The following is an 11,806-nucleotide window of genomic DNA, read 5'->3' on the forward strand; positions in this document are numbered from 1 at the left end:
AAAAATCTTCAATCCTTAATAAGGGAATAACTTTATTAGGCCAATTTCACAGTTAGAAAATAATTTATGCTTCTGTACTTTTATTTCGGTAGAATATCTAAAAGACCCATGAGGAAAGTTATAGTTGATTTATGAGATGCACATTTTTTCCACTTTTACAAACAGAGCAGCTCAATTTCCACACAAGTATCAGGACATTGGGAAAGGTTTTCTCATTTTTAATATTTGGTTAAACAAAATACATCTCTGTAAACAAACCCAAGACAAAGCTATAACAAAACCAAACAAGCAAGAAAACAATCATGGGCTTTTCTATTCCCAAGCAACTGGACTGGGCTGATTATTCTTATTCTCCTCTCGTGCCATAATTCTGATTCTGAAGTGTGTATGATTACATGTTCCCTTTTCCTGAGCTGCTGAATCACACCACTTTCCCTATGGCCAGAACAATGACATCAATATACCAAGAGGAAAGGAATAGCTTTACTTTTTAAAAGATATTTGTATATTGTGCACTGGTCCATTGGCTTCCATGCAAACGGTCTCTCCAAAGTGCTATTTTAGTCAGCATAAAGAATAGTGACTTTACTGCTGATATTTTTAAAATTCATGAAAAAATGGCTTCAAGTCAGAAGCAGAACTTCAGGCCTAATGTTCTGCATATGAAAAATATGTGTAAAAATGTCAGCTGGTTTTACCACTGGAATGTATAGTCCAGAAGAAAAGAGCTTCTATTAAACTAGAAGTATTCTGTTTGGACTGTAGTACATGCAAAGAGGAGTCATTTCAGTTTCACCAGTATATGGCTGCAAATTATCCAGGCATCAATAAACAAGATTCGTCTTGATCTCATTGTCATCCTCAAAGTATTTGATTGAGAGAGTTCAAGTCCAAAATTGAAAGATGTCTGTCTTGCTTTTACTCAAAATAGAAAGCAAAAGGCATCCTTTACAGTTACAAGAGTTACTTTTGCCCATCCTTTACCAAGATGATGCTGGAAACATAGGTCCTATTCCTGATATATCAGTACTAATGTAAATGACACTTAATGAAAAATACAACAGGATAAACCGTGACAAGAATAAATGAGGCACACTTAGATGAAGTGAAAGGGAAAACTAATAAGGTTCCTGCCAGTCTTCCGCTCTTTTATTAATTTAGTGGGAAAGAGGAGAGATATGATTTCCTGCCAGATGGAATGGAAGAATGTAACTCAGCTTACCTGTTTTAAATAGTTTCATCTACCCGCATCAAACTTCCCTAGAAACTTTTTAATCTCAACTATTATCAGCTGAAATAAGAACAAAACTCTAATCCTTGGATTTGTTCCCCACAATAGGTTGCAAAATTAACATTTGCCCTTTCAACAATGTTCTACCTTACAAAAACTTGGCTATAATTTCCTTTTATGTCATGATTTCATCCTTAAGAAGTCTGTTGATATATTCCCTGCTCAGTGAATTATTTCCCTGAATTACAGGACAAACAAGATAAATAAAAAGAGGCTATACCTGACCCACCTAACCAAAAATATTTGAGGTTTTTGAAAAATAAGCATCAATTATCTCCCCAAATTATTCACTCGCTCATTCTCAAATCAAAAAAATGTCAAGTATGATAAAGAAAAGCCCCAAACTCCAATAGGAGTTCCAGAATTATGGTCCCGTTTTGTCAATATTTTCCCTAACTGTTGGCACAATTGCTATTTAAATAGGGAATCCACAAGCACCATACCATTGCTAAGAGTATCTAAAATTTCCTGAGAGACCCATACCGTTTGCAAGTTTCTTCAACGTAAGTTTGGTAGAGAAGGGAGTCATAGATATGAAGGGAACATGCCTCGCCTCAAACCTCTCCTGAAGGAGAGAGAAACCATCCAACTATAGAGACTCCTACAGACAGTAGTGTACAATTCAATATAAAGTATTTTAGGATGGTGGGTAAGAAAGTGAATCAGAATTTAATGGAGAGAATCCCAATACTCCATTTCTAATTCATTATGCATTATAATGAAAGAATGCAAAACTGTCTTCTACCTCTTCCCCTAAATCCGGCTTCAATAATCTGGTTTGGCCCTGACAGTATCTTGTGACTGCCTTATTGCACCTTCATAATGGAAAGTTCCTGGGGAGAGTATAGTGCTCGTTATCCACATCACAGGACATTAGAAGTTGGAAGGGAGAAGGACCAGTACTGTAGTGCAAAGATAAGATATTTTGCAGGTCATGCATCAACTCTCCAACTTTGATGTACTTCTACCTCCTCAGGTACTACCAGCAGAAGTTCACAGTTCTTTCCTTGCAGCTGGTTTCTTAAAAACTTCCTGTGGAAATAGAAAGCACAAAAGGGCACAAATAAAGTTTTGAGTATATTTTGGAATTTTTGTAAACAGCAGTGTTAGGAATATGCAAACTATCCTGAAAAGTTCCACTCTCCTACCTGTTGTTCTTTTATTATGCTCTCCAGCTATAGAGACTTGGAGAAACTGTAGTAATCAATGAAATGAGGCATAGATAGCATCTCTGCTGGATTTACTGGAGCTAGTTAATGGAATAAAGTGGTAATGGAAGAGATCACTAAATTAAATATTCAGAGATTGAGAACCATTTTAAATATAAGGATAGGACTGCTGCCAATGGGTAGGTTTGTACTGTTCTTAAATTTCCATACTGAAATTTAAGAATTCAAGAGTTGCAATATGATATATGGCATTGCGGGTTTTTTTTTAAGGCAGATCAAATGCAGCAGTGCATTTTACCTCAAAAATAGCTTGCTTATATTGTTGAATCTTTGACTAAACAAGCATAAAGCTATGTTGCTCTGTTTAGCTTTATAAAAGGTCACGGTAAAAAAAAGCGTTGCATATGCTATTAGAAGAAGCCACAAACTAATAATCAAAAAGTATTTCTTCATTGATTTGTAATAATCAAAAGTCTAATTAATGTATGAAGAACATCGCATGCTCTTCATGCAGTGCAGTTGGATCTTTCTTTACTGGATCCAGCAGCCGCTACTTGAAAGAAATGTTTTCACATGGGCTATTTCCTTCTATATTCCTGAGAACAAGCTATTTTAAACACATGAAAAATAGCAAACCTGTGGTTTGGAACTAGTACCTCTCTGTGTGCTAACTTGGCTAAAGACTAACTGCTGCTGCTTGTGGCTTGATCTTGGCATGAAATAATTTAGTGAGTTGTATAAATTTTGTGTAATTCAAATATAATCCACTGAATTCAGCAACTGATACTATTTCCAAATACTGAGCATCTCAGTTCAAAACTTTTATGTGCCATAAGTAGTGAAAAGAGTTACATAAAAATATAACTATATTTTTTATATAAAGGTACAAGAATCCAAAGTGAGACAATCTCACTTTGTTGGAATAGTTGATTAATTTGGAGGGGTTAGTGGGAAGAAGGGAGATTTCATTGCCTAAAGCCAAATGATGTTATTCAGATGATAAATTCAGTGTGTGCAGATGATAGCACTCAAGTCTCAGATTAACAAAGACAACCTACCTGAGCTCACTTTCACCACCAATCCATTCAGGAACCTTTAGTTTGGAGTCAAGGTTATAGTAGGCTCCTCCCACTTCCCGGACACAGATCCAATGTTGCCGTTTAAGAGGAAGTTTCAGTGGACCCCAGCAGAGGCTTGAGGGCAGATTCATTATGAAACCCATGACATTGGAAAGGGCAATTACGTTAACATCCCTGAACAACGAAAGAGGAAGGAAAGAGCACATTCTTACATCTTTTCAAATCAGCCATTCGTAATGACAATAAATGTATACTCTGGATTACCTGCGCTTATCCCACCAAACTGCTTCATAACCTTTGGTCTGAAGAGCTGCCATGATGACATTCACATCATAGTTTCCATTACCCAGCATACTTTTCTTGTGTGGTGTCACCATGGTGTTGGGAGATAGCCTAGTCATCAAACAAATAATACAAATGAACAAACAAACAATAAGACAATGTACTATTATAATTGTAAGGTATTGACTTGTCAAGTTCCTGGCTGCCTCATCTCACAGCAAGCATGAACCCTCCAATAAAAATCTTAAGAAAGATATATTGAAAGAAGTCAGAATAATATACAAAAATTTCAACAACTGGTTTGCTTTCCCCCTCTAGAATTTATTTCCTAAGACAGAAACTTTCTCCATATCCTAATGACTCATATTGAACAGTTTTCTTAGCTGATAATTGAGGAATGACTAGCTTGTTAGAAAGTAAATCTCTCTCCAGTTTTCAACATGCCATTACATGGAGCCTCAGTTCAAATTCCCATTTGACCACGGAATTCACTAGATTACTAGCCAGTTACACAGACCAAGTTCCTGTAAAGATAAAATTAGGGAAAACCCTTCTAGACATTACCTTGCAGAGTATCAGTGCTTGAAAAAAAGAGTGCGCTATCCCAAATCATATGAAAGAGGTAATTAGGTAGCTAGGTTGAATAAAGATTCCTATTAAAAATTACCAGTACACATTTATGTATGCACTTGCAGCCAAAACTTTGCACTGTTCTCTCCAAATTCTTGCTATGTATGAATTAATATGTGTAATTTTCCTATTTTCAAGTATCTTTTGAAAAAATACTGCTAGCAGAAAACATTACAGAACCTGCAACACAAGTTTGCAAATTATTTTAAAACAAGAATATAAACTTTATGTTAAATAAATATAATTGTAACAAAGACTTCAATATACAACACTTTTAAAAACATTTTAAGAAAAAAAAGAAAATTCTGTTTTGAAGGCATGATGTAAAAGTCAATCAGGAAGTCAGATTCACTTAACAATTGTGTTACTAACTTAACTGCAGTGATTCATTTAACAACTGTGGCAAGAAAGATCATAAAATTATTTAACATAATTAACTCTGGATGGTGTTACATCTGTTGTGCACCTTGGGTGTCCTCTTGGACTCTCAACTCCTGCTCAAAGTGTAGGTGGCAGTCATGGCTAGGATGGCCTCTGTTCAATTTCATGTTGTGTTGTGCACCAGTTGGGCACTTATCTGGGTTATAAAGTTCTGTGCATGATCACTCATGCCTAGTCATATCTCAGTTGGATAACTGCAACATACTTTACCTGGGGTTAACCTTGAGGAATATTTGGATGCTGCGGTTGATGCAGAATGCAGCAGCAAGCACAATCCTGGGAACTCCTAAGGCTGCACATGTAACACTTTTATTGTGTGAACTGCATTATAACCAGTTTGCTTCCAGATGCAATACAAGATGTTGGTTGTTACTTTTAAAGCCCTACATGGCGAGGGTCTAGGACAGTGATGGTTAACCTTTTGGGTGCTGAGTGTTCAAAGCACATGCGCATGAATGCATGCACGTGTCCTGAACCCCAAAATGCAATGTGAGTGCCTCCTCGCATGCGCCCGTGCATGTGCCTCCCCACATCCGCCCCAGCCCTTCCCTTCCGCATGACACCCCACGCCCCATTTTGGGCCTGGAAAGCCTCCTGCACCAACCTGGAACCCAAAACACAGCGGGTGACTACTTCCAGCTTTTATTGGTGCAGCTGGGCAGGACTCCACCCTGAGACACTGGCCTGGTGCTGCTTCTTTGCCATCACGAATGGCCTGCTGCCACAGCCTCTTTGCCAGCACAAATGGCTTGCTGCTGCTGCCTCTTCACTGGTGTGAACGGCTTGCCATCGCAGCCTCTTTGCTGGTGCAAACAGCTTGCCACTACAGCAGCTTTGCCAGCAGGAATGGCCAGCTGCTGCAGCCTTTTTGCTGGTGCAAGGCCTCCACATGCCCCGCTTTGGGCCTGGAAAGCCTCCTGCACCAACTTGGAAGCCAAAACGGGGCACGGGGGTCCCTTGCACCGGCAAAGAGGCTGTGGCTGCAGGCCGTTCATGCCAATAAAGAGGCTGAGGCTGCAGGCTGTTCACTGGCAAAGAGGCAGTAGTGGCGGTGGCAGGCCAGCATCTCGGGGCAGAGTCGTGCCCAGCTGCACCAACAAAGGCAAACCCCCAAAATGCAATGCAAGCATCCCCCGTGCAAATGCTTCCCCCCCATGCATGAATGCATGCTTCCCTTGCATGCACCCCACCCCTCCCATGTGCGCAGAAGAAACCAGAAGACCAGCTGGGCACATGCACATGCGCATGCACGGTGGAGCTCAGCTGCGAACTGGACTCGGGAGCCTGCGGAGATGGCAATGTGCTACCTGTGGCCTGCATGCCATAGATTCACCATCATGGGTCGTGGGTATCTGAGGAGCTGTCTCTCCCTGATGGGACAAGCCCATCCCACTCATGTTAGTGATAAACTTCACAAAGTTTATCATTCAAAATTCAGTAAGTCACAAGAATTAACTTTTAATGCATTGCTTCTTAATGAGTCTTGTAAAGCCCAGATAAGGTAAAACTCTCATTGGTATAAACCAGGGTGGGTTTCTCGCCCCATTTCAACCGGTTCGATTGGAACAGGGCCGGCGGCGTCCTCGTGCACGCGCGCAGTGCACGCATGCGTACTAGCGCCTGTGCGATGCTCCAGCTGCTACTGGAAGATCGCGCAGGCACTGTATGTGTTCTGCGCATGCGTGGAAGCGCAGAACTCGTCAAAACCGGGTAAGAAACACGGGTGGGCGGGTGGATCCTTCGGTGTTCCTGGAAGTTACTTACTTCCGGGTTCGCCGACCAACCGGTTCGCGGGGACCGCCGCGAACCGCCTGAAACCCACCCCTGGTATTAACACTGCAAAGAGCTATTGAATCAATTGCATTATAGTTTTTGATTTTAACAACTATTAGAAATGAGCATATTTCAAAATATAAAGCATGATTTTATGCATTTACATGACTTCTTATAAATGTACAAAAAAATCTAGCCATAAAGTGTTTGAAAAATGAAGTTTGTAAATAGCTGGGAGCACAGCTTTTCAACTCAAGCCAATCTGCAATTTCAATTTTCAACAGAAATAATCCATTATTGCTTTAGAGTTTGATATCAAATATAAAACATATGGAGAGTAGCCTTATCCAACCAATGTTTCATCTAGTTCAGTATTGATTGGCAGAAACTCAGGTGGATATCAGAAGTTCTTCTCAGCACTACCTAGTAAGAATTTGGACTGTGCTGAATGCAAATCAGATGCTTTAACACGTAAGTATTTCAGTGGATCCTACAGGAAGTTCCAATTTATAGAGATAGGAATGGCACTTGGGTGATAGCAGATGGTCCCTGCATCTTTCCAATTCTTTATGGAAGGTAAGGGATTAGATTAGTATCTGAAAGACTTCAATGGCACTATATTTTAATATGCATCAAGATGTTTTCTAGGTTACTTATATAAAAATAGCCATATCACTGGCTCCTTTTAGAGATGAACTGTGGCAGAAGCATAGCTACTGTGTAGAAAAGAGCTAGCTAACCAGTTGAAGCCAACCTTATAAATATATAACTGAAACTGAGGGAAACTAGACAATTTGCATCCCACTGGGTCATTGTTTCAGAGATATTTTCTTACCTAAACAGAAACAGGATGAACAAGGGTGGGCCAAAAAGCAGCAGGAACAGAACTGACTTCTCAGTCCTGATGGCTTCCCCATTAACTTTTCTTGTGGGAATCTGGCAGGGAGCATCAGAGATCTTCCTTTCCCTCTTCTTTTCCCTTCCCTTTTCAGTAGGTAGATAAGTGGCTGCTGCTCGGTGGGGGAGGGAGCAGGGGATTGTGCGACTGGCTGAGAAAGTGTCACAGAACATTGAAAATGAAGATCATGTGACTGTAGTAGTAGTTCAGCAATGCAGCGGGCAGCCAGTAGCACTGAAGCAATTAGAACTTCCCCAAATTTCATTCCTTGGGAGTCATAGGTCATGGATTCTGGACATATTCTATAAATTAGCCTATTTGAGGTATCTTAGTTTAAAAGTTATTGCTCTAGGATGCACCGTTTCACACAGTTAAAGGTCATAAAGAGAGTTTTAATAGTATATAGATGTTAAACTGAAAGTTGCCTTTTTTCATAGCTTTTATTAATTTGTAAATCAGGAAGACAGATGTCTTAGGCACTTGACAGGAACCCTTGCAGTCAAAAGGGGACAGGAAAGGACAGGGACACTCACAGACCTGCTGTTTAAGTCTCCAGCAGAAGCTTAATGGATTATGGGCCACCAAATGCTCAATAGCTAGAGTTGAATTGGCATCCTTAACAGAAACTCGTGCCTAACTATTGATTCATTCATTACATTCTTGACATTAAAAATGTGTAATATAATCCTAAGTGGCTTTTATTTCTTTGTCTGAAGTTAAGATAGGCAGGTAGACTAATTTATGAAGATGAAAGGGAACCGAATGGTAGAAGAGTTTAATAACAAAACATCAGAAAATCTCTATAAGATCTGATCTAGCCTACCAAAGAAATGTAAGCAAACACTCCACAATAATATAATAAAACCATTTTTCCTACCTCTGGAAAATGTCCTGTAATGTGTCTCGTGTAAAGGCATTGCTGTCCTGGAAGACATTATTGAGAGCATGGAGGGCACATAACTCTCTGCGCTGTTTTTCATGATAAATGTGCACTGGCATCACCTGTGGCGTTTCTGGCGATTCTGATTTTGTTTTGTCACCTTTCCATGGCATGCAACTCATTTTTTTTAAAGTGGTGTTGATGTGAAGATTGGAGATAATGTTTCTGAAGCTTGTTTTTCAAAAGAAACAAAGAGGGAACTGCTCTTTCCTTTATAGACAACTTCGGCACAAATAGTAGACCTGCAGTTGGATTTCAATTGTTTTCTTTATTTGATAGCGGCAAAAGCAACTTCAAAATTTGAACCATTCTTCTTCCATTCTCCTACCTTCTTCCTTAACTTGAAGAAACTGCTTTTAGTATATTGTTCTCTTCTCTTCTAGTTTTTTTCCCTTGAAAAATTGTTTTGAGAGACTTTAACATAGGAGTGTCAGACTGAATTGATCACATCGCTCCTTCTCCTCCATTTCTTTTGGTCACCGATGACTGTAAAGCCAAGATCCACGGCTCACCTCTCTCCCCAATACAGGAAAAGACAATCCAAAATTAAGCAAGCCTGGGCTTTTATACACAACCTCAGGCCCCCAAGGAAAGTATCAAGGGCATCTTTGCATTCTGCAAAAAGTTAAAAGGCCTCCAAAATACAGAAATCAAAAGGCAGGAAGTTACTTCTCTCAAGATAGCAGGAAAATAAAAAGCAACCGCTCCACTTTTGATAAGCAAAGATTCCTTGGCTGTCCTCGTATTCCTGATGGAGAAAGAAAATATTCAATTAAGTATAGCATTTTGCTCATTACTGTAGCGGTCGATGACCATCAAATTTTAAAACAGCTCCCAATGGGCTTCTCAAGCCAGAAATACTCCCAATCGAACACAACAAAGATTCAAGGCCTGGGCTTTTCTACCCAAGATCCACCCCTCGGGGAAAGCTCTCAATCCTTCGACCGTTTTGGATCCTTTACCACGAGAAGCTGTCACGCGCCGTCAGAGGAAAAAGAGCCCCCAGAGCCGACGGGTGGATCAAGGGTGCGTGGCCGCGGAGGGGGGGGGGGACTCCCGTGTTTACAATCTCAGCCATTCTGGCTTGTCCTCTCCAAACCGCAGCGGTACAGCCAGCAGGCCCTTCACAGCGCCCCTCGCTTTCTCGAGGGGGGCAAACCAAAGCTCCGGAAAGCCCCTCCTTCGAGAGAGAGGAGGATAAGGGCGGCGGCGGGGCCAGGATACCTGCACCCCTTGGACCGAGTCGAGACCACCACCACCCCCCACCCGCGAGGACGGCGACCGGCCAGGGGGAGGCTGGGAAGAGGGCTCCCCTACCCAAACGGCCCCAGGGATCTTCCAAACCCAAGGACCAGGCTCTCCGCCCGGAGGGGAAGGGAAACCACAACGCCTCTCTTTGAAGTCCGATCCGTCCCGAGGCTCCACTCACCTTCCAGCAGCAGCCCCAGCCTTCTTGGACCAACAGCCACCTACCCCCGGCGGCGCATGCGCAGCCCTGCACGGAGTCCTGGCCCGTCGCGCCAACGCTCGCTCGGCCCCACCGCAGCCTGACGTCGCGAGCGTGAGCGCTCCTGGTGTCAGAGACGGTCCGCTTGCAAACCTCCGCCTGCTGGAGGGAGGTTGCCCCACTGTTCGTCTCTGGCCGGTGGTCTCTGCAAAGTGAATTCTGCCTGTCGCAGGCTACTGGGCAGGGGGGTGGAGGTGGGGGGACTCAGGCCACCAATCTGCACCACGTCCCATTATCTTTATTGGGCCACATCCTCATGTGTGTAGCTATTCATTTAAAGCATCACCCACCTTGTCACCATAAAATATTACCATTATAAGAATGGGTGGCTACTAGAATAGAATAGAATTTTTATTGGCCAAGTATGAGTGGTGAGGGAATTATTTGTTTAGCAGAGTGATGGCATTTGGGGGGGGGGGGACTGTTCTTGTGTCTTGGTGCGCAGTGCTCTGTAGCATCATTTTGAGGGTAGGAGTTGAAACAATTTATATTCAGGATGTGAGGGGTCTGTAAATATTTTCACAGCCCTCTTTTTGACTTGTGCAGTGTGCAGGGTTATGCACCTTCTACGTTGTCAATCTCTTTATTGCCTTTTGCAATTCCCTGCCCAACCATATTGTCCAGATTTGTGAGTGCCTCATTATAGAGGCAGGATTGGTTTTCTCTGGATTTGTGTCTTCTGTTTTTCCTTCAAAGCATCATCACTCATCCACAATGGGAGAACTGCACTGGGAAAGTGTTGGGTGTGGTAACTGCACAGTTCTACAGCATTCTGGCCTCTAGATCAGTTTGCTTGCCCGTCCCGTGCACCTTTTGAAACTTACAAAATAAAATTAACTTGACAGTAAGCACAATGGGAAAGTGACTCCAAATTCTAAAAGTGTATGCATCTCTATTTTAATTAACGGAATAGTGCCAGATTCATATTTTGACAGACATAATTAGATAACTGCAAGGAAACATCTAAGGATCTGGGTGGCTGAAACAAATAGCCAGAAAGCCCTTTCACTCTTAGTAATTGAGTGAGGGACTGGCTGAAACTGACAAATACACCCAATTAGAAATAGCCAATATTATTCCTCATTTCAGTGTTCTATAATCTATAACATACAGAGCAAATATAGTATAATGATTAAGGAGTGCACTGTCACGGGGAGATTCAAGCACACCCACAGCCATAGTCCACAGCCACTGCATAATTTTCATTGAGTTTTCCTCTCAGCCTGAGCTACCTCACAACATTGTGTGCAGCAAGGGGAGAGGGCAATATATGCCACTTTGAGAACCTAAAGAAAAAGGTGGGATGTAATTATCAAACAAATAACAAAAAGCAGGGATGTTGCAACTCACATAATGCTATTTGGGAACTGAGCAAGAACACAACTGCAAAATTTACCCCTTCTTTCAGTAATAAAATAATGAAGCTCCCAAGGTGTGACAGGGCAAAATCAGATTTTTAAGGGAAAAATCACATGTATGCTGATATGCAAAATAACTATTGAATGTTGTTTAAATTAAGAAATTGTAATAAAATGAGACTAGCCTTTTCTGACCAAGAAGGAACCAAGAGGCATTATGGTGCTGCTGTAAATTGCTAGTGGAAAAAGGACTAATATATCAGAATTAGGATGGGACCTTCCTGCCTGACATTAGAACAAATATTTCTATCAACACACATTCCAAATTACTTTGGGAATAAAGATACTCAATGTTTATTGAAGTGGTGAAAAGATCCTATATCTCATGCCATTCTTATCAGATCTTACTATTCATTTTCTGTTAAGAAACTGGGAACT

The 11,806-nt window shown here is 41.4% G+C and overlaps 1 protein-coding gene across 3 annotated transcripts; it reads right to left on the reverse strand.

Moving 5' to 3' along the window:
- Positions 1–203: 203 nt before the first annotated feature.
- On the reverse strand, positions 204–10,033 carry JOSD1 (Josephin domain containing 1). Of its 3 annotated transcripts, none has more exons than XM_032221179.1 (5): positions 9,933–10,033; positions 8,441–9,251; positions 3,804–3,932; positions 3,519–3,713; positions 204–2,323 (listed from the first exon to the last, which is right to left on the reverse strand). In XM_032221179.1, exons 2-5 carry the CDS (start codon positions 8,623–8,625, stop codon positions 2,224–2,226), a joined length of 609 nt encoding a protein of 202 aa, XP_032077070.1. In that variant the 5' UTR covers positions 8,626–9,251; positions 9,933–10,033; the 3' UTR covers positions 204–2,223. The 3 variants fall into 3 exon arrangements, with proteins under 3 accessions (XP_032077070.1, XP_032077071.1, XP_032077068.1); XM_032221180.1 differs by lacking the exon at positions 9,933–10,033 and adding an exon at positions 9,821–9,921; XM_032221177.1 differs by lacking the exon at positions 9,933–10,033 and adding an exon at positions 7,501–7,714 and having other exon boundaries at positions 8,441–8,522.
- Between the last annotated feature and the right edge of the window lie 1,773 nt (positions 10,034–11,806).

This window comes from Thamnophis elegans, chromosome 7 (genome assembly GCF_009769535.1).
Source record: "Thamnophis elegans isolate rThaEle1 chromosome 7, rThaEle1.pri, whole genome shotgun sequence".
In the NCBI taxonomy this organism is placed as follows: domain Eukaryota; kingdom Metazoa; phylum Chordata; class Lepidosauria; order Squamata; family Colubridae; genus Thamnophis; species Thamnophis elegans.